This window comes from Balaenoptera physalus (assembly GCF_965194825.1).
Source record: "Balaenoptera physalus genome assembly, chromosome: 17".
Taxonomy (NCBI): domain Eukaryota; kingdom Metazoa; phylum Chordata; class Mammalia; order Artiodactyla; family Balaenopteridae; genus Balaenoptera; species Balaenoptera physalus.
This window is the reverse complement of record NC_138895.1, coordinates 69,572,867-69,597,050: the sequence shown is the minus strand read 5'-3', so window position 1 is coordinate 69,597,050 and position 24,184 is coordinate 69,572,867. Positions and strand designations below refer to the sequence as shown.

Sequence of the window (24,184 nt, the reverse complement as noted above, 5' to 3'; positions counted from 1 at the left end):
GTTAGAATTCTGGGATGTAGTGTTTTTCTAGGCAGAATTAATGCTCCCTGATGGAGTCCCCAGAGTAAATCTCCATGTTCTCTGTTTTACAAGTGCGTGAATTACTGTACCCTGGTCTTTATTATTGGTGTGTCTCTTCTATGGAGACACGGAGGTATTATTGACTCAATTCTTTTTTTCCCAGCTCTTTGCCACGTAATAATTGATCCTGAGCAAGATACGTAACCTCTCTAAGCCCCAGTTTTTAATGAGAATCATCGTGCCGTTCAGAGGTTGTTAGGAAAGGATACAGTAAAATGGAAGGAAAAAAAAGTGCTTAACACAGTGCTAGGAGTATGGTCAATAGTGAAAAACTGGTACCTACCAGTTTTGAACAGCTACCCTGAGGCTAGTGCTTTTTGATGCGTGCACGTAAGGATCGCTCTGTCCATCTCCAGAAAAAGAGAAGTCAAGTTCTGTCCTGGCGTCGTGAACCAGATAAAATCTCAGGTCAACGACTCCCAACTTGCCCTGGGCCAAGTCCCGGTCTGGCTCCCGCCCAAAGACTACAAGTCCCAGCATGCCGCTCGCTGGGCCTCGACGGCCCCGCCCCTTCCGCGTTGGCCCGCACGTGGGCGCCGCTCTAGGCACCGCCTCCTCTCGATGCGCTTGTCCTGGGCGCGCAATGGAAACCGGGTCCTGGTTGCTTGGCGGCGAGTTCGAGGACTCGGTGTTCGAGGAGAGGCGGGAGAGGCGGCCTGGACCGCTCGCGTCCTACCGCGCCAAGTTCTGCGAGCCGCAGGTGAGAGAGCGGGGCCTCTCGGCCTCATCCCAGCCCCCGGGCCTCGCGCTCCCGGGTCCCGGCCCGACAGCGCTTCAGACGCCCCAAGGCCGCGTGGCCTACCCCCGAACCCAAACCCTCCCGGCACGAGTCCGGCCTCCCTACGTCCACGCGGACTCCCTGCCATCCCTTCCCCAACACGAGCCCCAGCCGGCTTGGCCCGGCCCCCTCTGCCCCCGAGGGAATCCCCGCGCCGTCGGCCATCAACTCGCACCTGGCGTTCGGCCGGCCGGTCTCCCCGAGGCTCGCTGGCCTCACGCCCCTGTTATAAAATCTGTAGTAGCTCCCGTGGACCTTCAGTGCTTATGCTGCCGGGCAGTCAGGGCCCCCAGAAATCCAGCCACCGCCCACTTTTCAGACCTCGGTGTTGTCTGCTCCCTGAACCGTGACGTCCCACCCACGGGCCTGCCCTTGTTCACTGAGTTCCCCCTGCCCATGTTAACCCCGTTCAGATGGTCACAATCGTTCAATTATAGACATTTCTCAAGGCGCACCTTAAATGCCGCCTCCTCCAAGAAGTCTTTTCTGATTCCCCCTTCCAACTACATATTTTTTGTTTTCACTCCTTTTCCCTCTTTTACCTATTAAAGCAATTGTCAGTATCTCATAAAACTCTTAGACCCAGAATGCTTAATGATCACAGGAGCGTGCGTGCTTAACTTTATGTCCTCCGCAGTGCCTAGCAGTTTTTGTTCATAGTGGGAACTCCGTGAATATTTTGAATAAGTAGAGTATTAACCTGGTATTCTTTCATGTGTGTAAATCTCATCTCACCAATAATAATTCCTTTTTATCAGATAGTGTTCCAGGCACTGGGCAGGGTTCCTTTACACGTATTGTCTCATTTTTCTTAAATCCCTTGTACTTACAGATGTCAGGTTCTCAGAAATTACTGAATTGTATTTTTGTTTTATTTCACTTACATTTTCTCCTTGCTACATGCAGTCTTTCAGAGCGACCTTTGGTACTTGATCGTGTAGACTAAAAGCGGGGAATGGGCTTTCAAAGTCATGTGGTACCGCATTAAAAAGCCATGGATGTGAGATGGGACCCTTGCATTTCAGCATTGGCTTTACTGGTTGCCTTTCAAAGTGTCAGTTCCTTATTTGTCATTTGAGAAAAAATAATGTTTGCTGGCTCACAGGCTTATTGTGAGAGTGGAATGAGATAATACTTTGCCAAGGTGTGGTATGCTGTATACTTATAAAGTAAAATCCAAAAATCACTTGTCTTTAGAATTTATTTGGTAAATGGTAACTGCTCATAAATTCAGGCCTCATTCAAGTCCTCTTGGTTTCCCCAAGTGTAAAACCAGGAGTTTGGGTTAGAAGATCTGTGTTCCCTGCCTATTTGGTGTGGGACCAGGTGTTTGCCTTACCAGCACTTCCCTTCTTAGTCTCACCCTTGTTCACAGCTTTTCCCTCCTACTCTTATCAGAATGGGGTATTTAAAGCCATCCCCATCTGCGCTCTTGCGTTTGAAAGCCAATTTTGCTTGATTATTTCCCAGTAGGATGATCAACATTGGATGGAGGTTTGCAGTTATTCAGTTATTGTTCAAGAAGTTGGGGTTGGCTGATAATCTAATACAGTATGTGACTGGAGAGCAATAAAGTGCAAAGGAAAATTATGGGTTCAGTATATCGGCTGTTGTTGAGTTACACAGTACTTCAGGGAGAACAGAAAAACAGCTTTCTCCACAGTGATGGATCAGGCTAAGGAGGGAAACGATATTACTAATTAACGATATTACTAATTAACAGGGGGGCAGTGATACCCAAGTAACTCTTTTAGGAATAGAACCAAGGAATTTTGATGTGATGGTGGAACCATCACAAATACCGTTACGTTTGAATTAATAATAGTGTGTAACTGACTTTATTCAGCCTCAGTGTGTTTTACTCTGAGTAAAAGGGAGGGTGGGGGACTTTCCTGGGGGCACAGTGGTTGAGAATCCGCCTGCCAATTCAGGGGACACGGGTTCAATCCCTCATCTGGGAAGATCCCACATGCTGCAGAGCAACTAAGCCCGTGTGCCACAACTACTGAAGCCCACGCGCCTAGAGCCTGTGCTCTGCAACGAAGAGTAGCCCCTGCTCGCCGCAAGTAGAGAAAGCCCATGCACAGCAACAAAGACCCAATGCAGCCAAAAAAAAAAAAAAAAAAAAAAAAAGCGAGGGGAGAGGATGAGATACTTCTTTGGAGCTGAAGAACTGGCACACAGAGTGCTTTTTGTCATTCCTGTTTTCTCATCTTAACGTTCTTTATGCAATAATCAAAAAAGATCTTTCTATCCATAGGGTTTAAATCAGTAGAAAAGTGAATAAAATATTCCAGATGGGCATTTCCTGAGACTTTTCTCCTACAGCACTTTGGCATTTGATTGCACGGAAGCCTCCTTTCAGCCTTCATTTCTATTTCCTCTTTGCTTCGATTCTACTTTTGGCTTTTACACTTTCATAATAGCACTATAATGACAATTCTTCTTTTCTATGTCCTCTCCATAGAGAGTTGTCAGTTGCTATGCCATCCACCCTAAAAATTTCTCTGCAGGAAAACATCTCAGTCTAAAGAACCATCGTGAACTGTGCTAGTTAAATGTAGGTTCCCAAGCATCACAACCCCAAATTGAAAATGCTATAGATAAAACCATATACTTTTGTGTTTTAGTAAAGAGGTATCGTATTATTGGTATATTTATTACTTGTGATAATTTTCATAAAAACTGGTCCACCATTAAAATTGTCATTCTTCTTTGTCAGATGTTTTCCTGAGTCTTATCCTGAAGAATTATGTCTTTTTTGAGGTTTAATCAATTATATATGGGAAATTGCTTCTGAGTAGGGAGTGGAAAAGTGTAGTTTCATTCTCTATAATATGCTGTTTTCACAATTTCTAGTGGTTTTATGAAGAAACGGGGAGCAGTGATGATGTTGAAACCCTGACTATCCAGAAATTCAAAGGGGACCTGGCCTACAGACGGCAAGAGTATCAGGTAGAATTTAACATATAGAAGATTGCACCACTTGAAATGGGCTTTTGTTCTGTCCGTTACAGTATATTTAAATAACAGTATATTAAGTTATGAGTGTGTTGTTTGTGAAGGTGAATTCAATCTTTTGTGATATGTGTTTGTAATCTTAGAATCCCAAGTTTCTAGCTCTGTATAATTTGTTTTGTTTCCTGTAACTCCAGTATAGAGAGCTTGTTGGGATCCTTGTAGGTCTGTTTCCCCAGGTTCTATATCTCCTAATTATGTGGGAGCCTCTAGCACAGATACCTCATGGGGCCACAGGAACAAAGCACCCTAAAATGTGTAAGAAAAGGAAAGAACTAACAACTAGATGTCAGCTTGCTTTATTTAGAGACTTCATGTCATCTTCACAAGAGTACGGTTGTTATTTTGCTGATGTGAAAAGATTATACAGCAAGTTAGTGGCAAACCCAGGATTCAGATTCTGGTCTTTCGGGCTCCAGAATGCTTTATTTATAGTCTCCAGCCATTTCTTCTCTACCTTTCAGAAAAAGAGTACTGACTAAAATGCTCCAGTCTTCCTTTAGTTCATTGTAGGGTCAGTTATAACATTACCTTCTGCCTAGGAAACACATCACCCCCATGACTGAATTCTTTTTTCTATTGTGTTTTCTGCCTTTCTTTTCATCCCTTCCCTTCATTTTCCTTTATTTAACAAATATTTGCCAGAAAGCACTGCAAGAGTATTCCAGTATCTCAGAAAAACTGCCATCTACGAATTTTGCCATGAAAAGGGATGTCCAGGAAGGCCAGGCTCGGTGTCTCGTTCACCTGGGAAGGCACGAGGAAGCCCTGGAGATTGCTACAAACTTGGTGAGTGGTTTCTGTGCTTATTTCCATTTGCTTCCCTAGGATGGCTGAATCATTTATTTTGTAAAAAACAAAACAAAACAAAAAACAACTTCTTGCAGCTAAATCTGTGGGTTTGGATAAGCAGAAGAAAATTGTCAGTGGTGGAAGAACTTTATTATGATGAACAGTTTGGAGGTCTAGACATAATCATTTGCTTGTAATATTTTTTCCTGTGTTATGCTCAAAATTTTTCATTGCCTGAAAATCTCACTTGCAAAGGTTTTTTTTGTTTTGTTTTTTTAATTTTTGGCTGTGTCGGGTCTTAGTTGCGGCATGCAGGATCTTTCATTGAGGCGTGTGGGCTTCTCTTTGTGGTGTGCAGGTTTTTTCTCTTTCTAGTTGTATCACACAGGCTTCAGAGCATATGGGCTCTAGTTGAGGAGCGCGGGCTCACTAATTGCGGTGTGCGGGCTTAGTTGCCCCGCAGCATGTGGGATCCTGGTTCCCCGACCAGGGGTCGAACCCACATTCCCTGTACTGGAAGGCAGACTTTTTAGCACTGGACCACCGTGGAAGTCTCACTTGCAAAGGTTTTTACTCTTGTTAGGAGTAAATACTCAGAGTGGAAGGATTATCAGTGATCTGTTTTCTTCTTTAGGTGTTTTGTTGTTGTTTAGATTTTTATTTTCCAAAATTTCTACAATGAACATATATTACTTTTATAAACAGGAAAAGAATTTACCAAAAAATAACTAAATATCATACTAGGCCAAGCTTAATCCTTTTTATTCTTAAATGGAGTCTGCAGAATTTTTTTAAGGAATTTAATAAAAGCAGTTTTTTTTGCAATTCTAGATTCTGCTTGTTTTTGTTTTCAGATTAAAGCACCTACGGTTTTTAGTGTAAATTTTATATGGGTACAAGTCTAAGTCGACCAGTCCTAGTTTATAGATGACCAGTTTTCTTCCTCAGAGGGACTTAATGAGGTACTGAGGCTCTGATCTTGAATCCTGTGGATCTCGTTGACCAGAGGTCAGCCTGAAGTATGCATGCAGTTGAGTTGTCCTCCTCCGTCTCATTAACTAAGAGAAATCCCACAGTTTGCTTGCCGGGGTTCATTGCATAGGACCTCAGCCTCTTGCAGTGAGAGGAACCCTCGGTGGTAATTGTCTTTGGAACATGGAAAACAGCTGTGTTTTATTCGTTCTTTTTCTCCCCTCTACTAATTGGGGGTTAATTCTTAAGCTGGAAGATAAGATTACCCTGTTAAGGAAGCACATGGCATGAACACAGTGAACTTGGCGGGGTTTAATACTGGTCAGTCTCCCTGGTCTGAAAATTAACAGCAACTTCGGTTCTTTCAGTTGCTTTTTCTGGACATCAGTCACCCGTCCTTCCTCACTGTTCTGCTCTCCCATCGCCTCTCTCTTCATCACATCTCCTGCATATCGCTGTTGTGCTTTGTCTTCCCTGCCTAGACCACCGAAGGCAGTGACAGGTAGATTCGTGTCAGGGGCTGGACTGGCTCTCGGGTTCCTTCTAGCTTAGTGCGTCTCTGCCCTTGTGGCTCAGAGAAGGATTTGTTGCTGGCAGATGCCATCCAGAGCTTGGGGTGGTTACCAGGCAGGAGGAAGGACCAGTCAGAAGACCCTCAGCTCCTCTGTCAGGACTTTGAGAACTAGTCCCTGGGCTGCTGGGCACCCTGGTGGGCAGGAGTGTTGGGGAAGAAGTGGCAGCGTAGGCTGCTAATAGGTCTCACCCCTTTCTTTGGGTCTCTTCACACGATCTCAGTGGACCCTGCCCATTTGCATGGTTTTCTCGTTTCCTGATGCCCTGTGTTTTGTTTTCTTTTAAAAATTTCTTCCCTACTTGTAGGCCCTCTTCTTCTGTGACTCGCTCTGGCCCATTTCTGGGTTTTGTCCCCGTGGTTACTGTCCCCTCATGCTCTGTGGTGGGACAGGTCGTTATCCAGCACTGGACAGAACAGACCGTGAGTCTTGGAGTGCCCAGCAGGATGTGAACATTTTATGCTCACAACTTCTACTGAAGTTTATTCACCTCTCTTCTTAATAATTTTTGGATAAAATCTGTAATGGAACTTATTTCTTTATTTTATTTTAATTTATTTAATTTAATTTAATTTTATTTATTTTATTTTATATTTTATTTAATTTTAATTTTATTTTATTTTGCCTGCCAACGCAGCCAAAATTTTGTTCTTTGTTGCTGCGTGCAGGCTTTCTCTAGCTGCGGCGAGCAGGGGCTACTCTTTGTTGCAGTGCACGGGCTTCTTATTGCAGTGGCTTCTCTTGTTGCAGAGCACGGGCTGTAGGCGTGTGGGCTTCAGTAGTTGTGGTGCACGGGCTTAGTTGCTCCACATGTGGGATCTTCCTGGACCAGGGCTCGAACCCATGTCCCCTGCATTGGCAGGTGGGTTCTTAACCACTGCGCCACCAGGGAAGCCCTGGAACTTGTTTCTTAAACAAATAGCTTAAACATCTTATAGTGGCTGATAGGCTCATGTGATAAACTGTGGTAAGGAAACTGCTTTTTGACAGTTACTGACTTTTTTTTTCCATTTATCACTTCACAAACATTTATTTCAGTCTTACCATGTGCGCAGTTCTGGGTTCAGTGCCAAGGAGACAGAAAACCATGTCCATACCCTGGCCATACATTGCTGACCTAGTGTCTAGTGGGAGAATCCTAAGCCAGCTAACACGCATCAGCTCTTCTGAAGTACCTTTTTTCTGTGACTTCTAGTGGGACCAATTGTAGCTCTGCTACTTACTAGCTGTGTGACATCAGGCAGCTTATCTGACTTCTCTCTTATGACTCAGTTGCCTCAACTATAAAATGGGGATAGTGATAGAGTCTATTTTAAAGGATTATCATGAGGATTAAATGAGTAAAGCACTTAGAATAGTGTCTGGCATATGGTAAGCACTCTGTAAATGTTAACTATCGTCATCATCATTGCATTATAGAAGGAGTTGCAATATTCTGGAACACAAACTCGTTTAAATGGAATTTAGTTTCCAGAGAGTTCTTTACTAGTTAGGCCATCAGAACCAGCGCACCAAAACCATGGTCTGCGTGCTCCACCCTACCCCACCACATACTTGCTTCCACAATCTGAAAATGTTTGTAAACAGTATAGAGCACTATAGACTGTAGAGGAAAGGTAGCGTTTGCTGTAGGTAGTTTATACGTGTTGCTTTCACTATTATAAATAAAAAACATGAAGTTGTATTACTCAACAGTTATTACACATCTGCTATGTCTGAGGTGCTGTGCTCTCTACTAGGAATTCAGCACTGAACAAAAACTCTTCTGGAACTTAATGGTCTCTGGGGAAGGACAGAATACTGAACAATAGTAATAATAAAACCAGATCAGATCTGTCATCGGGAAGGTATAGTATGACTGAATAGGTTACATGGGTCTTTATTTCCTGTCTTTTCACTCAATATATGAATATTTAGAATCCTCCTCAAGCTTTCACTCACTGGTCAGCCAGTTTCTTCCAGCTGCATGCTGGGTAGTTTTACTCATATTTCTTGCTCAGTTCTATGCAGGGGCTTGATCTGGATACTAGTAGGCAAGGTTTTCCTTAGACTTAAAATGAACTGAATCTCTACAGACTTTAACTTAGAAAAGGGAGGCTTGTTTCCCTAACCCACAGGGCTTTTGCCATTTGGCAAGTTAGGCAAGAGGTGGTGGCTCTGATTAAGGAGACTTGAAAAGGATTTTCTGATCAGAAGGAAACCAAGCAATCCCCTCCAGCCAGAAATAATTGGCCCTGCTAATAGTTACCAGAGAGGGCATTTGGATTCAGTTACGATGCATCACGAAACACTGAGAGCTGCAGGGCCATCCTGTTTAGGATGTCTAGGCCAAGTAAAATTTGGAAATAGAGTCCATTTGAATCCTCAAGGAAATTACGATTTGGATTTTTAGAAAGCCTGTAATATTAAAATGGAGCCATTAGCCCAGGGTATAAAAAAGTTGGCTTGGGTCTTTCAGATATCTGGCTGAAGACAATAAAGATTATAATACAAATGGAAAATAAACTGACACAGAGGTTTTTGGTGCTGAACTTTGCCAGGCCACTATCACCTGGATTATGAGACTGTTGTGACATTAGGGTGTTTGGGAATGACTGGTGATTATTTTGTTAGGTTAGTTTATATTTTTCTAGGTTTATGGTTTAGAAATGAGATCTATTGAAAAATATTTAATTCACCCTACTTGTGTGGCTACTTGTAATTTATAACATGTACAACTTGGATTTTTAGGCATCTTCATTTTTATATGGGCAACATTCTGTAGTTTAAACTTCCTAATCTTTTTTATTTTCTCCTTAGGAAAATAAGGCAACTAACACAGACCATTTAACCACTGTGCTCTACCTCCAGTTTGCTATTTGTTCAAGTTTGCAGAACTTGGAGAAAACAATTTTCTGCCTACAGAAACTGATTTCTTTGCATCCCTTTAATCCCTGGAACTGGGGCAGACTGGGAGAGGCTTACCTGCATCTGGAGCCAGCACTTGCAGCGTTGCTTGCGTCATCTCAGAAACAGAACAATTTCACCTCGAGTGACAAGGCTATCAAATCCTCCTGTCCCCACTCAGGAAAAGACTCTCTTTTGTGTTTCCCTGAAATGTTGCCCGAGAGCTCTGCGTTATCTGTGGAAACGAGCAGTGGTAATAACCAGAAGAATGAGAAAGCTTTTAAAAATATTCAAAACTGTATGGCAGAAGAGAGAGCAGCAGTGTTGCTAGAAACTCAGATGAAAGCCTGTGCCTCCTTTATACGAACCAGGTAAGCTACGAGTGCATTCAACACACATGCTGCTAAGCTCAGAGTAAAGGTTTTATTTTTCTAATTTTAAGCTTCTAAAAATTCTAGGCTACACACTTAGTATATGTTTTTGAGATTTTTCCCATGGTCTAGATAGAATCCTTTGAATGCGTCCTTTTAGTATGTAAGATTTAAAAGCAAAACTATGTTTGCTCAAAAATACAACTTGTATCATCACTCAAGATAAAAGGTTAAAATTGGCAGCCGTTAAAATTAGGAAAGAAAATTAAAATGTATAAAACATTGACAAAGGGGGAAGCGATATATATATATATATTTTTAACATCTTTATTGGAGTATAATTGCTTTACAGTGGTGTGTTAGTTTCTGCTTTATAACAAAGTGAATCAGCTATACATATGTCCCCATATCGCTTCCCTCTTGCATCTCCCTCCCTCCCACCCTCCCTACCCCACCCCTCTAGGTGGTCACAAAGCACCGAGCTGATCTCCCTGTGCTATGCGGCTGCTTCCCACTAGCTATCTGTTTTACGTTTGGTAGTGTATATATGTCCATGCCACTCTCTCACTTTGTTCCAGCTTACCCGTCCCCCTCCCCGTATCCTCAAGTTCATTCTGTAGTAGGTCTGTGTCTTTATTCCCGTCTTGCCACTAGGTTCTTCATGACTTTTTTTTTTTTTTTTTTTTTTTTTTACATTCCATATATATGTGTTAGCATACGGTATTTGTTTTTCTCTTTCTGACTTACTTCACTCTGTATGACAGTCTCTAGGTCCATCCACCTCACTACAAATAACTCAGTTTCATTCCTTTTTATGGCTGAGTAATATTCCATTGTATATATGTGCCACATCTTCTTTATCCATTCATCTGTTGATGGACACTTAGGTTGCTTCCATGTCCTGGCTATTGTAAATAGAGCTGCAATGAACATTTTGGTAGTGACTCTCTTTGAATTATGGTTTTCTCAGGGTATATGCCCAGTAGTGGGATTGCTGGGTCGTATGGTAGTCCTGTTTTTAGTTTTTTAAGGAACCTCCATACTGTTCTCCATAGTGGCTGTATCAATTTACATTCCCACCAGCAGTGCAAGAGGGTTCCCTTTTCTCCACACCCTCTCCAGCATTTATTGTTTGTAGATTTTTTGATGATGGCTATTCTGACCGGTGTGAGATGATACCTCATTGTAGTTTTGATTTGCATTTCTCTAATGATTAATGATGTTGAGCATTCTTTCATGTGTTTGTTGGCAATCTGTATATCTTCTTTGGAGAAATGTCTACTTAGGTCTTCTGCCCATTTTTGGATTGGGTTGTTTGTTTTTTTGATACTGAGCTGCATAAGCTGCTTGTAAATTTTGGAGATTAATCCTTTGTTCGTTGATTCGTTTGCAAATATTTTCTCCTATTCTGAGGGTTGTCTTTTGGTCTTGTTTATGGTTTCCTTTGCTGTGCAAAAGCTTTTAAGTTTCATTAGGTTCCATTTGTTTATTTTTGTTTTTATTTCCATTTCTCTAAGAGGTGGGTCAAAAAGGATCTTGCTGTGATTTATGTCATACAGTGTTCTGCCTATGTTTTCCTCTAAGAGTCTGATAGGGTCTGGCCTTACATTTAGGTCTTTAATCCATTTTGAGTTTATTTTTGTGTATGGTGTTAGGGAGTGTTCTAATTTCATTCTTTTACATGTAGCTGTCCAGTTTTCCCAGCACCGCTTATTGAAGAGGCTGTCTTTTCTCCACTGTATATTCTTGCCTCCTTTATCAAAGATAAGGTGACCATATGTGCGTGGGTTTATCTCTGGGCTTTCTGTCCTGTTCCATTGATCTGTATTTCTGTTTTTGTGCCAGTACCATACTGTCTTGATTACTGTAGATTTGTAGTATAGTCTGAAGTCAGGGAGCCTGATTCCTCCAGCTCCGTTTTTCTTTCTCAAGATTGCTGTGGCTATTCTGGGTCTTTTGTGTTTCCATACAAATTGTGAAATTTTTTGTTCTAGTTCTGTGAAAACTGCCATTGGTAGTTTGATAGGGATTGCATTGAATCTGTAGATTGCTTTGGGTAGTATAGTCATTTTCACAATGTTGATTCTTCCAATCCAAGAACATGGTATACCTCTCCATCTATTTGTATCATCTTTAATTTCTTTCATCAGTGTCTTATAATTTTCTGCATACAGGTCTTTTGTCTCCTTAGGTAGGTTTATTCCTAGATGTTTTATTCTTTTTGTTGCAGTGGTAAATGGGAGTGTTTTCTTAATTTCACTTTCAGATTTTTCATCAGTAGTGTATAGGAATGCAAGAGATTTCTGTGCATTAATTTTGTATCCTGCTACTTTACCAAATTCATTGATTAGCTCTAGTAGTTTTCTGGTAGCATCTTTAGGATTCTCTATGTATAGTATCATGTCATCTGCAAACAGTAACAGCTTTACTTCTTCTTTTCCAGTTTGCATTCCTTTTATTTCTTTTTCTTCTCTGATTGCTGTGGCTAAAACTTCCAAAACTATGTTGAATAATAGGGGTGAGAGTGGGCAACCTTGTCTTGTTCCTGATCTTAGTGGAAATGGTTTCAGTTTTTCACCATTGAGGACAATGTTGGCTGTGGGTTTGTCATATATGGCCTTTATTATGTCAAGGAAAGTTCCCTCTGTGCCTACTTTCTGGAGGGTTTTTATCATAAATGGGTGTGTTGAATTTTGTCGAAAGCTTTCTCTGCATCTGTTGAGATGATCATATGGTTTTTCTCCTTCAGTTTGTTAATATGGTGTATCACATTGATTGATTTGCGTTATTGAAGAATCCTTGCGTTCCTGGGATAAACCCCACTTGATCATGGTGTATGATCCTTTTAATGTGCTGTTGGATTCTGTTTGCTAGTATTTTGTTGAGGATTTTTGCATCTATGTTCATCAGTGATATTGGCTGGTAGTTTTCTTTCTTTGTGACGTCTTTGGCATCAGGGTGATGGTGGCCTCGTAGAATGAGTTTGGGAGTGTTCCTCCCTCTGCTATATTTTGGAAGAGTTTGAGAAGGATAGGTGTTAGCTCTTCTCTAAATGTTTGACAGAATTCCCCTGTGAAGCCATCTGGTCCTGGGCTTTTGTTTGTTGGAAGATTTTTAATCACAGTTTCAATTTCAGTGCTTGTGATTGGTCTATTTATATTTTCTATTTCTTCCTGGTTCAGTCTCGGAAGGTTGTGCATTTCTAAGAATTTGTCCATTTCTTCCAGGTTGTCCATTTTATTGGCATATAGTTGCTTGTAGTAACCGCTCATGATCCTTTGTATTTCTGCAGTGTCAGTTGTTACTTCTCCTTTTTCATTTCTAGGTGTATTGATTTGAGTCTTCTCCCTTTTTTTCTTGATGAGTCTGGCTAATGGTTTATCAATTTTGTTTATCTTCTCAAAGAACCAGCTTTTAGTTTTATTGATCTTTACTATCGTTTCCTTCATTTCTTTTTCATTTATTTCTGATCTGATCTTTATGATTTCTTTCCTTCTGCTAACTTTAGGGTTTTTTGTTGTTCTTTCTCTAATTGCTTTAGGTGTAAGTTTAGGTTGTTTATATGAGATGTTTCTTGTTTCTTGAGGTAGGATTATATTGCTATAAACTTCCCTCTTAGAGCTGCTTTTGCTGCATCCCATAGGTTTTGGGTCGTCGTGTTTTCATTGTCATTTGTTTCTAGGTATTTTTTGATTTCCTCTTTGATTTCTTCAGTGATCTCTTGGTTATTAAGTATATTGTTTAGCCTCCATGTGTTTGTATTTTTTTTTTTTAATACAGAGAGTCCAAAGGCCCCCATGTCAGCTAATTTAAATTTATTTATTTATTTATTTATGGCTGTGTTGGGTCTTCGTTTCTGTGCGAGGGCTTTCTCTAGTTGTGGCAAGCGGGGGCCACTCTTCATCGCGGTGCGCGGGTCTCTCACTATCGCAGCCTCTCTTGTTGCAGAGCACAGGCTCCAGATGCACAGGCTCAGTAATTGTGGCTCACGGGCCCAGTTGCTCCACGGCATGTGGGACCTTCCCAGACCAGGGCTCGAACCCGTGTCCCCTGCATTTGCAGGCTGATTCTCAACCACTGCGCCACCAGGGAAGCCCCTTGTGTTTGTATATTTTACAGATTTTTTCCTGTAATTGATATCTAGTCTTATAGCATTGTGGTTAGAAAAGATACTTGAAACGATTTCAATTTCCTTAAATTTACCAAGGCTTGATTTGTGACCCAAGATATGATCTATCCTGGAGAATGTTCCATGAGCACTTGAGAAGAATGTGTATTCTGTTGTTTTTGGATGGAATGTCCTATAAATATCAATAAAGTCCATCTTGTTTAATATATCATTTAAAGCTTGTGTTTCCTTATTTATTTTCATTTTGGATGATCTGTCCATTGGTGAAAGTGGGGTGTCAAAGTTCCCTACTACGATTGTGTTGCTGTCGATTTCCCCTTTTATGGCTGTTAGTATTTGCCTTATGTATTGAGGTGCTCCTATGTTGGGTGCATAAATATTTACAATTGTTATATCTTCTTCTTGGATTGATCCCTTGATCATTATGTAGTGTCCTTCTTTGTGTTTTGTAATAGTCTTTGATTTAAAGTCTATTTTGTCTGATATGAGAATTGCTAGTCCAACTTTCTTTTGATTTCCATTTGCATGGAATATCTTTTCCCATCCCCTCACTTTCAATATGTATGTGTCCCTAGGTCTGAAGTGGGTCTCAATGAGATCCTTGCTGGGTAGAGTAATCTTGGTTGTAGGTTTTTCTCCTTCATCACTTTAAATATGTCCTGCCACTCCCTTCTGGCTTGCAGAGTTTCTGCTGAAAGATCAGCTGTTAACCTTATGGGGATTCTCTTGTGTGTTATTTGTTGTTTTTCCCTTGCTGCTTTTAATATTTTTTTGTTGTATTTAATTTTTGTTAGTTTGATTAATATGTGTTTTGGCCTGTTTCGTCTTGGATTTATCCTGTATGGGACTCTCTGTGTTTCCTGGACTTGATTAACTATTTCCTTTCCCATATTAGGGAAGTTTTCAACTGTAATCTCTTCAAATATTTTCTCAGTCCCTTTCTTTTTCTCTTCTTCTTCTGGGACCCCTATAATTCGAATGTTGGTGTGTTTAGTGTTGTCCCAGAGGTCTCTGAGACTGTCCTCAATTCTTTTCATTCTTTTTTCTTTATCCTGCTCTGCAGTAGTTATTTCCACTACTTTATCTTCCAGGTCACTTATCTGTTCTTCTGTCTCAGTTATTCTGCCATTGATCCCTTCTACAGAATTTTTAATTTCATTTATTGTGTTGTTCATCGCTGTTTGTTTGCTCTTTAGTTCTTCTAGGTCCTTGTTAAACGTTTCTTATATTTTCTCCATTCTCTTTCCAGGATTTTGGACCATCTTTACTATAATTATTCTGAATTCTTTTTCAGGTAGACTGCCTATTTCCTCCTCATTTGTTAGATCTGGTGGTTTTTTGCCTTGCTCCTTCATCTGCTGTGTGTTTCTCTGTCTTCTCATTTTGCTTAACTTACTGTGTTTGGGGTCTCCTTTTCACAGGCTGCAGGTTCGTAGTTCCCATTGTTCTTGGTGTCTGTCCCCAGTGGCTAAGGTTGGTTCATTGGGTTGTGTAGGCTTCCTGGTGGAGGGGACTGGTGCCTGTGTTCTGGTGGATGAGGCTGGGTCTCGTCTTTCTGGTGGGCACGTCCACATCTGGTGGTGTGTTTTGGGGTGTCCATGGCCTTATTATGATTTTAGGCAGCCTCTGTGCTAATGGGTGGGGTTGTGTTCCTGTCTTGCTAGTTGTTTGGCATAGGGTGTCCTGCACTGTAGCTTGCTGGTCATTGAGTGGAGCTGGGTCTTGGCATTGAGATGGAGATCTCTGGGAGATTTTCGCTGTTTGATATTATGTGGAGCTGGGAGGTCTCTTGTGGACCAGTGTCCTGAACTTGGCTCTCCCACCTCAGAGGCACAGCCCTGACCCCTGGCTGGAGCACCAAGAGCCTGTCATCCCCACAGCTCAGAATAAAAGGGAGAAAAAAAGAAAGAAAGAAAGAAGACAAAATAAAATAAAGTAAAATAAAATAAAGTTATTAAAATAAAAAATATAAAAAAATTATTAAAAAAAATTTTTTTAAAGTAATTAAGAAACAAAAAACGAACAGACAGAACCCTAGGGCAAATGGTAAAAGCAAAGCTATACAGGCAAAATGACACAGAGAAGCATACACATACACACTCACAAAGAGAGAAAAAGGGAAAAATATATATATATCGTTGCTCCCAAAGTCCACCTCCTCAATTTGGGATGATTCGTTGTCGATTCAGGTATTCCAGAGATGCAGGCACATCAAGTTGATTGTGGAGATTTAATCCTCTGCTCCTGAGGCTGCTGGTAGAGACTTCCCTTTCTCTTCTTTGTTCGCACAGCTCCTGGGGTTCAGCTTTGGATTTGGACCCGCCTCTGCGTGTAGGTCGCCCGAAGGCCTCTGTTCTTCGCTCAGACAGGACGGGGTTAAAGGAGCAGCTGCTTCGGGGGCTCTGGCTCACTCAGGCCGTGGGGAGGGAGGGGTACGGAGGAGGCGGGGCGAGCCTGCGGCGGCCGAGGCCTGCGTGACGTTGCACCAGCGTGAGGTGCGCCGTGCTTTCTCCCGGGGAAGTTGTCCCTGGATCATGGGACCCTGGCAGTGGCGGCCTGCACAGGCTCCTGGGAGGGGAGGTGTGGAGAGTGCCCTGTGCTTGCACACAGGGGAAGCGATATTTTAAACAAGGAATTTTTCACTCACATTCCACAGAAAGCTACTGAAGAAGGAAATCTGCTCGTGTTTTCAAATCACTATTAATAACGCAAATAAACAACGTTTAATTCATTCTACAGGGAATTCCCATGGTTCAGGGACTCCCATGGTTTTGGATCCATAGTGTATATAAGAGTTTAGGGAAAGGGGAGAATACACTAGACCAGTTCTGTAATTTATGAGAGAAACAGACTCTCTTAGGTCTCAGATAATACCAAAAAACGTGGCATTGGGTTTTGGTTTTTTTATTTTTATTTTTTTTAAACTCTGAAGAATTCAAGAAGTATTGATGTTAACAGTGAGTCTTACTGAAATCAGTATTTATTTGGCAGATTTTAAACTTCCTTCAGCAGATGTTTATTTAGCATTGCCTATATCACTTTAATTCAGAAGTGCATTGAACGACAGCTGGGTTCCAGGCACCTGCTGGGGCCTGGGATCATAAAGATCATCAAAAAAGAGTCCCTTTCCTTACACTACTCAGCGTATTGAGGAGAACATATGTGCAGTCAGTGACCGGCAGCACAGGTGCTAAACAGTGTGTCAGTGGCAGAGAACCCTTCAGGGACCAGTACCCGGGACCTGTGCAGAGTGGCAGGAAGAAGGACTTCCACAGAGGGAATGGGGCTCCTGGGAACATTTGTCAGTTGTGTAGATGAATGTGTACTCGATGCTGTGTATACATTATCTCATTTTAACCCTCACCACTCTCTGGGGTAGATGTTGGGATCCCAGTGTACAGACTGGGGAGCTGATTTGGAATCATGCCCAAGGTGGCGCAGCTGTGAAGTGCTGCCAGGATCTGGACCCAGATCTTTGACTCCAGAGCCTGTGTTCTTGCCAGGATATCTTGCGAGAGAGAAAGCACGGCCCAAGGAGTGGAAGGGCTGGCGTAGCATGGTGATGTCACGTGGTCCGGTGCAGTGAGAGCAGCTTTGGTGGCAGGAGCCCGAGAGCTAGGCTGTGGACCCCGAGACCAGAACAGCATCATGAGCAGGAGGCAGGACCTTGGAGTCAGATCCCAGTTTAAGGAACCTAATAAATCGTTGTTATTGACGGAATGAGCCTGGACTTGTGTTCTTGCTCGCTCACTGTCTGACCTTGCACAAATTACTTCACCTCTCCGATCTCCAGTTTCCTCATCTTGACAGATGGAGAAATGGGAGAAATGCCTACTTGGTGGAGTTGTGAGGTTTAAAGTATCTGAAGCGCTTATTGTAGTATGCAGCGTGTGTAAACATTTGGTAAATGTTGTACTTCTGCTGTTTTGTTTTTATTAGCATGAGGCGTTAAATGTCATCTTAAAGAGTTTGGTCCTTATGCTGAAGGTCTGAAGAGTATTTAAATGTTTTAAGTGGTGTGACAAGAGCTCTGATTTTGAGGGAGATCTGGTGGCTAGGAGGACATATTAGAGGAAGGAGTTTGGATCCAGGGACAGCAGGGAAGGGGCTGTGGACTAATCGGTGGATGGTGCCGAGGCCCTGACCTAGCACAGTGCGGTGAGAATCAAAAGGGGAAATGGATGGCACTGAGGATGGAACAGACAGGACTTGGTGACGAGCTGAATGTGTGGGTAGGCCGGGGTGGGGAGGGGAGGACAGAGGAGTCAGACAACCCTGAAGAGTCTGCCTTGGGGGTGAGGGTGGATGGTGGTGCCTCCACTGAGACAGGACAGGGCGGGAGAGCAGAGCGGATCGAGAGTGGGAATCCAGCTGGAGTTTTCCATTAGAAGTGGGAGCTGAGCTCAGAAGAAGGGAGGTAGAGGTTGAGGAGCTCCAGGAAAGATCAGCGATCAGATGGAGTGAGAAGAAGCTTTGAAGGCGAGAGGTCTTGTGAGACCTTTGAGAAGGCAGTTCCAGGAGCGATGCGGTGACAAGGCAGATTGCAGAGGACTGAGGGTGAATGAACGTGAAATGGAGGCAGCAAGGGTAAGCAATATTTTCAAGTAACTTCAGGAGCAAGAGAGAGAAAGCAAGGACATAAAGAGGCCACGTGTGTAAGTGCCTCCAGAGGCCAGGTAGGTGATGTGAAGAGTCAGAGTGAAGGCCAATGAGGTCATGTTCTTTTATAAAACTCCAGCGGCTTCCCATTGCACTTATGTAAACTCCACGTTTCTTTCCGTGGCTTGCAAGGGCTTATGTGAATTGGCCCTGCCTGTCTTTTTCTCCTCTTTCACTACAGTTTTCTTCTTGGCTGTGTTCTGGCCACAGAGATGTTCCTGATTTTCAGACTCGTCAAGGTGGTTCTTATGTCAGGGCCCCCTTCCCCTGGCCAAGCCCTCTTCCCCGACATGTTCTTGTGGCTGGCTCCTCACCATTTGAGCCTTAGCTTAAGTGGTAGCTCAAAAAAGCCTTCCATCACTGCCCCATCTGAGGTAGACGCTTCGTCCACCCTGTCTTGAATTTTTGTTTCATAGCCTTCATCACTGCCTGAGATGATCTTATTTACTTGGGATTGCTCTCCTTCTGTTCCTTGAGGCAGAAACCTGTCTGTTTTGCTCACCAACATCCCTCAATGCCTAGAGTAGTGTGTGGGGCATTTCTCAAGGCAGGAAATGAGTGAACAGGAGAGCTGAGTGCTTCTGGATGTAGCAGTGAGGCCTGAGGGGAATTGGGAAAATCTACAGTCAGCATTTTAGAAAACAATGAAGAGAAAGAGGCGTGGGAGGAGAGCAAGAGGAGGCCAGGTCATGACCGTGATGGGGAGATCGGGGCGAGCCGGTTGCAAAGTGGTCATCAGAGGGTCATCGAAGGTTTGGCCCTGCTGCGGGTAATTGAAGCGTGCTAGAGATTCTGTTTAGTCCTTGAGGTCAGGTAGCCCTGGGTTCAGGGAGACGGAAGGGTCATAGAGCACTGACTTCAAAGAGCTACATCCTGACACTTCTGGGGAGGAGCCTTTGATTGGGAGGTTTGTTCTTTTCACTCTGAATTGTTTGTGCTTTCAATCACTTGACTTCTACAGGAAGCTCTTTTGAGGCTTGCTCTCTAAAGATTCCTTTGAGAAGTTTTGGTCTATGAATTTTAGAAAAGATAACTCTCCAGTGTAAAGTTGGGCAATTGGTTGAGAGTAGGAGCTTTAGGGATTCACATGAAGGTGAGGACCTTCTCTTTAGCCGAGTTGGACTCACATGCAGCCCAGTCGCAGTGCTATGTGTGAGCATGTCCTCACTGCTGTCCTTTATGTGAGCCTACACATTGGGACTTTCTGTTTTTCAGGCTTTTGCTTCAGCTCGCCCAATCTCAGCAAACATCGTTTGCTTTGGAGAGGAACTTAAAGACTCAGCAGGAAATCGAAGCTAAAATGAAAGGGTTCAGCTTCAAAGAAGACACTTTGCTGTTGATAGCAGAGGTGAGTGTGTTCTCTAGGGTTTATGTGAAACAAAGTATCATAGATATTTTTCCTGGCTCGAGACCATTTTTTAAAAAATAGGGCCAAATCGCATCTTCTAAAGGACTTCTGTCTCCCTCCTTTACGTGCCTTTTGATCACTTAACCCCCGAAAGCGGCCTCTTCATCCTTTCTGAGCAGTAGCCTGCTGTGAGGCAGGGGCTGTGTTTCGTTTACTTGTCAGTGCTTGTTAGTACCTGCCTGCTTGAACATCAGAAATGCCCCGTAATTGATTTGTGAGTGCTGAATAAATGAATGAATGAGTGACTTGACATTTGGGCGGCTCTTTTGTCTGTTTTTTCTCCTGTTCGTCCTCAGAACAGCCTGTGGGATGGGGGGGAGCTGGAGTGAGGCTCATAGAGGCTGTGACTTGCCTAAGGTCAGATTTTAAGTGGCAGAACTAGTTTGGAACCCATCCAGCTCCAAGTCCATTTTCTTTCTGCTCCACCCTGTTACTACTTTGATGGTTGCAGAGAAATTCAAATGTCAGGTTTTTTTTTTTAACTTGGTCTGTGGTAATTTCTGCCTGAACTCAGATAGAGTGATTGCTGGAATAGATAGCTCTTTGAGGCCCCCCCCAAAATTTAAAAATGTCTTATCTTTTCAGCTAGATTTTAAGTTCCTTATAAGTAAGACATCCTTACAAGATGTCTTAAACATCTTCATGTTCTTCCCCACGTGTGACTAGAATAGTAGTCCTCTGCCTGGACAATGCATGGGAAATACCTGCGTTTAAAATAGCTTTTTAAAAAAAATGTCTGGGCCCTCTTTGGGATGATAATGTGCATTTCATTTTGGCTCTGTTACTTTTACTTAACATTGTGACATGAGCATGACCCTGTATACTTTTTTTTTTTTTAATTAATTACTTAATTTTTGGCTGTGTTGGGTTTTCGTTTCTGTGAGGGCTTTCTCTAGTTGCGGCAAGCGGGGGCCACTCTTCATCGCGGTGCGCGGGCCTCTCACTATCACGGCCTCTCTTGTTGTGGAGCACAGGCTCCAGACGCGCAGGCTCAGTAGTTGTGGCTCACGGGCCTAGTTGCCCCGCGGCATGTGGGATCTTCCCAGACCAGGGCTCGAACCCGTGTCCCCTGCATTTGCAGGCAGATTCTCAACCACTGCGCCACCAGGGAAGCCCCTGTATGCTTAAGTATTTCTTAATTACATACTTTTTTCTTTTTATAGTTGTTTTATTTGAATTAGGGTCCATATAAGGTCCACATACTGTGTTTGATTCTTTTGTCTCTTACATTTCTTTAATTTTATAACAGTTCGCCTTCCCCCTCTTTTTTTTTTTTTGGTGATAAAAAATATATCTAACAAAATTTGCCATCTTAATTGTTGTTTAGTGTACAATTCAGTGGCATTAGTTACATTCACGGTGTTGTGCAACCACCAGCACTGTTTCCAAAACGTTTTCATCACTCCAAATAGAAACACTTTAACCATTAAGCAATAATTCCCATTCCCTCTCCCCACCACACCCCTACCCCAACCTCAACCTCAACCTCTGGTAACCTCTAATCTGCTTTTTGTGTCTATGAGTTTGCCTGTGCTAGATATTTCAAATAGTGGAATCATAGAATATTTGTCCTTTTATGTTTGGCTTTTTTCACTTAGCATAATGTTTTCAAGGTTCATCCATATGTATCAGAACTTCATTCCTTTTTATGGCTGAATAATATTCCATTGTGTGTGTGTGTGTATGTGTATATACACACACACCCACACACCCCACATCTTGTTTGTCCATTCATCATCTGTTGATGGGCACTTGCATTGTTTCTACCTTTTGGCTTTTGTGAATAATACTGCTGTGGACATTGGCATACAAGTATCTGTTTGAGTTCCTGATTTCAGTTCTTTTGGGCATCTACCTAAGAATGGAATTGCTGGGTCGTCTGGTAATTCTGTGTTTAACTTTTTGAGGAACTGCCAAACTGCATTTTATTTTATAGGCTGATATTTTTACCTAACATTGTGGTATGATCATGACACTGTATCCTTAAATATTATTTGAGTACATAATTTTTAATGACTGGATAGTAGTCCAGTTACAGCTTTTGATGAGCTATCATTTATTTACTGAAGTCCTATATTGGACATTTAACAAATATTCAGTACCGATTTTAATAAGTCTTTGCAAAAAAAAAAAATCAGTTTTTGTGTTTGTTTTAGAATAGATTACTGGAAATAGAATCACTGGGTTAAAGTATATGAACATTTTAAAGCCTCGAAGCATGTTTCCAAATTGTCATTAAGAAAGATTGGTTCTGGGAATTCCCTGGCAGTCCAGTGGTTAGGACTCTGCGCTTTCACTGCTGAGGGCTCGGGTTTGTCCCTGGTTGGGGAACTAAGATCCTGTAAGTCATGCGGTGTGGCCAAAAAAAAAAAAGAGAGAGAAGAAAGGTTGGTTCCGTTTATATATCCTCCAGCAGCATATGAGAATACTGATTTTCCTTCTCCAAACCTAGGTATTAGGTTGAACCATGTGAAATTGTCAATATTCAATCATTTTGACCATAAAACCAGAATTTTATATTGAACAACTTAATGTTATTACTTTTTAAAATCTGTATTTTCATTGGTAAAAATAGCGCTTTTTAATATTACTGTTGATTTGATTACTAATAAAATGAACAATTTTTTCACACATTCATTGGCCATTTATATTTTGTGAAATACCTAGTCATGCTTTTTCTTCGTTATTCGTATGTTTCTGCTTTTCTTATTAATTTTAAGAGCTCTCTCTACGCTAGGCTTACTAACCTCTTATATGTTGCAGTATTTTCTGAAGTTTATGATACTTCTGATATATAGAAGTTTAAAATTTTTATTTGGCCAAAGACTTCTGCAGATTTTTTGACACCTGTGAGTGATATACCTGCCGAGCCCGCTTTTTGGAATATTGCATTGTTTGAGTATTACTATTATTCAATTCTCTCTCTTTTTTTTTTTAATTAAAAAAAACACTTTTGGTGTTATACCCCAGATTTTAAAATACTGTATTTCATTGAGTTCAAGCAGTCATCAGTTGTTAAGAGGCATAATTATTTGATGTGCCACTGAAAGAAAATAAGATGCTCTTTACACTGTGACACACCAGTGGTTATAAGATACATCTTGATTTCAGAAATGTTAAAATACAAAAACAAAAATTGTCTTTGAATTGATGAAAATAACCTGGCTTAATAAATCCTGACAGTTGCTGTTCATCCCGTCAGCTCTCGCCTCAAACAATAAGTAGTCTTTGAAGATTTAAAGCCATTGGAACCCGTTCTTTGAGTGGGTTTCTAATCCATTATAATTTGAGTATTCATGGACACATAGGACCTCAGGGTTTGTAGGAAACCTAGGGACCATCTAGTCCAAATCCAATTGACACATTCCCTCTATAACATCCCTGCCAAATGGCTCCCTAACTTTTCATGCTGAATCGTGGGAAATGTTTTGGGACTTAATTTTAGTTCACTGTCCTTACCAAAGGTGGGCTGATCACTTGACGAGTTCATATGCAAGCTTCTTAAGAACTTAACTTGGTGGGTGTCTTGTCAAAGAGAAACTAACGCAGAACCTGGACCTGGATCTGACCAGTAGGGAGCAGTATTGTGCCTTCAGAGTGCGGGGCATGCTCTTAAGTCCCTGAGGTTGCTTTGGTAACCTTTCTGGAGGGATGGAGTCTCTCTGGATCAGGAAAGTGTGGACTCAGCTACTTGCTGCTCGACTGTTTGCTGCCTTTGATTTCTTTGGAGAACTTCTAAGAGAAGGGATCTGTGCTCTCTACACAGCAGCAGTTACATTCTGTGCAAACTCTGCTTTTCTGTCATTTTACAAGGAGGGAGGATCCCTCGCGGTGCATTCTTGTCAGCTGAAGATGCTCTGTGATGTAGGAAGGTTGACTCCCTCCCTGTAGCCTGAATGGTACTGCTGCCATGCTAGTGCTTTGGTGATTTGTTTACTCAGGGAAAGATGAGACTGGAAGTAGGGGATGTTGTACAAATGTGGTCTTGGATCACTGCTTCTGAATAAACATCTTTTCGATATGTTGAATTGTTAGAGTTGTCCCCTGGCTGCTAAAGAAATCCTTCTGTACGAAATCCTTTACGCTTGATAAATAGCATGGTCTTCATTCCGTGTCTGCTTCCCCTGTTATTGGGACAGGGTTGTTTTTTTTTTTTCCCCTCCTACTGCAGGTTATGGGCGAAGATATCGTCCCAGAAAAAATAAGAGATGAGGTTCACACAGAGGTGAAGTGTGTTGGCCCTGCAGCTCTGACTGCCTTGGTGATCGCGTCTTCGAAAGAATTTGAAGACAAGTGGTTCAGAAAGATCAAAGACCACTTCTGTCCCTTTGAAAATCAGTTCCATACAGAGATACAGATGTTGGTTTAGTGGTCCCTTTAAAAACAGAGCAAAACATCTTGTATTGTATTAATTGTGCTGGTTTACTTCAGACAGAATCCACTGCTAATCATGGAACATACTGAATTAAAAACAATTATTTATGTCTTATAAAAATGGCTTCTCTCCCAGCTTATTTC

General features: G+C 42.1%; 1 protein-coding gene across 2 annotated transcripts; it reads left to right on the top strand.

Moving 5' to 3' along the window:
- Window positions 1–606: 606 nt before the first annotated feature.
- LOC309646650 (uncharacterized protein C8orf76) lies at window positions 607–24,161 on the top strand. Of its 2 annotated transcripts, none has more exons than XM_082433212.1 (6): window positions 607–781; window positions 3,719–3,814; window positions 4,523–4,666; window positions 9,013–9,470; window positions 19,474–19,606; window positions 23,838–24,161. In XM_082433212.1, exons 1-6 carry the CDS (start codon window positions 665–667, stop codon window positions 24,033–24,035), a joined length of 1,146 nt encoding a protein of 381 aa, XP_082289338.1. In that variant the 5' UTR covers window positions 607–664; the 3' UTR covers window positions 24,036–24,161. The 2 variants fall into 2 exon arrangements, with proteins under 2 accessions (XP_082289338.1, XP_082289339.1); XM_082433213.1 differs by having other exon boundaries at window positions 23,806–24,007.
- The last annotated feature ends 23 nt before the right edge of the window (window positions 24,162–24,184 follow it).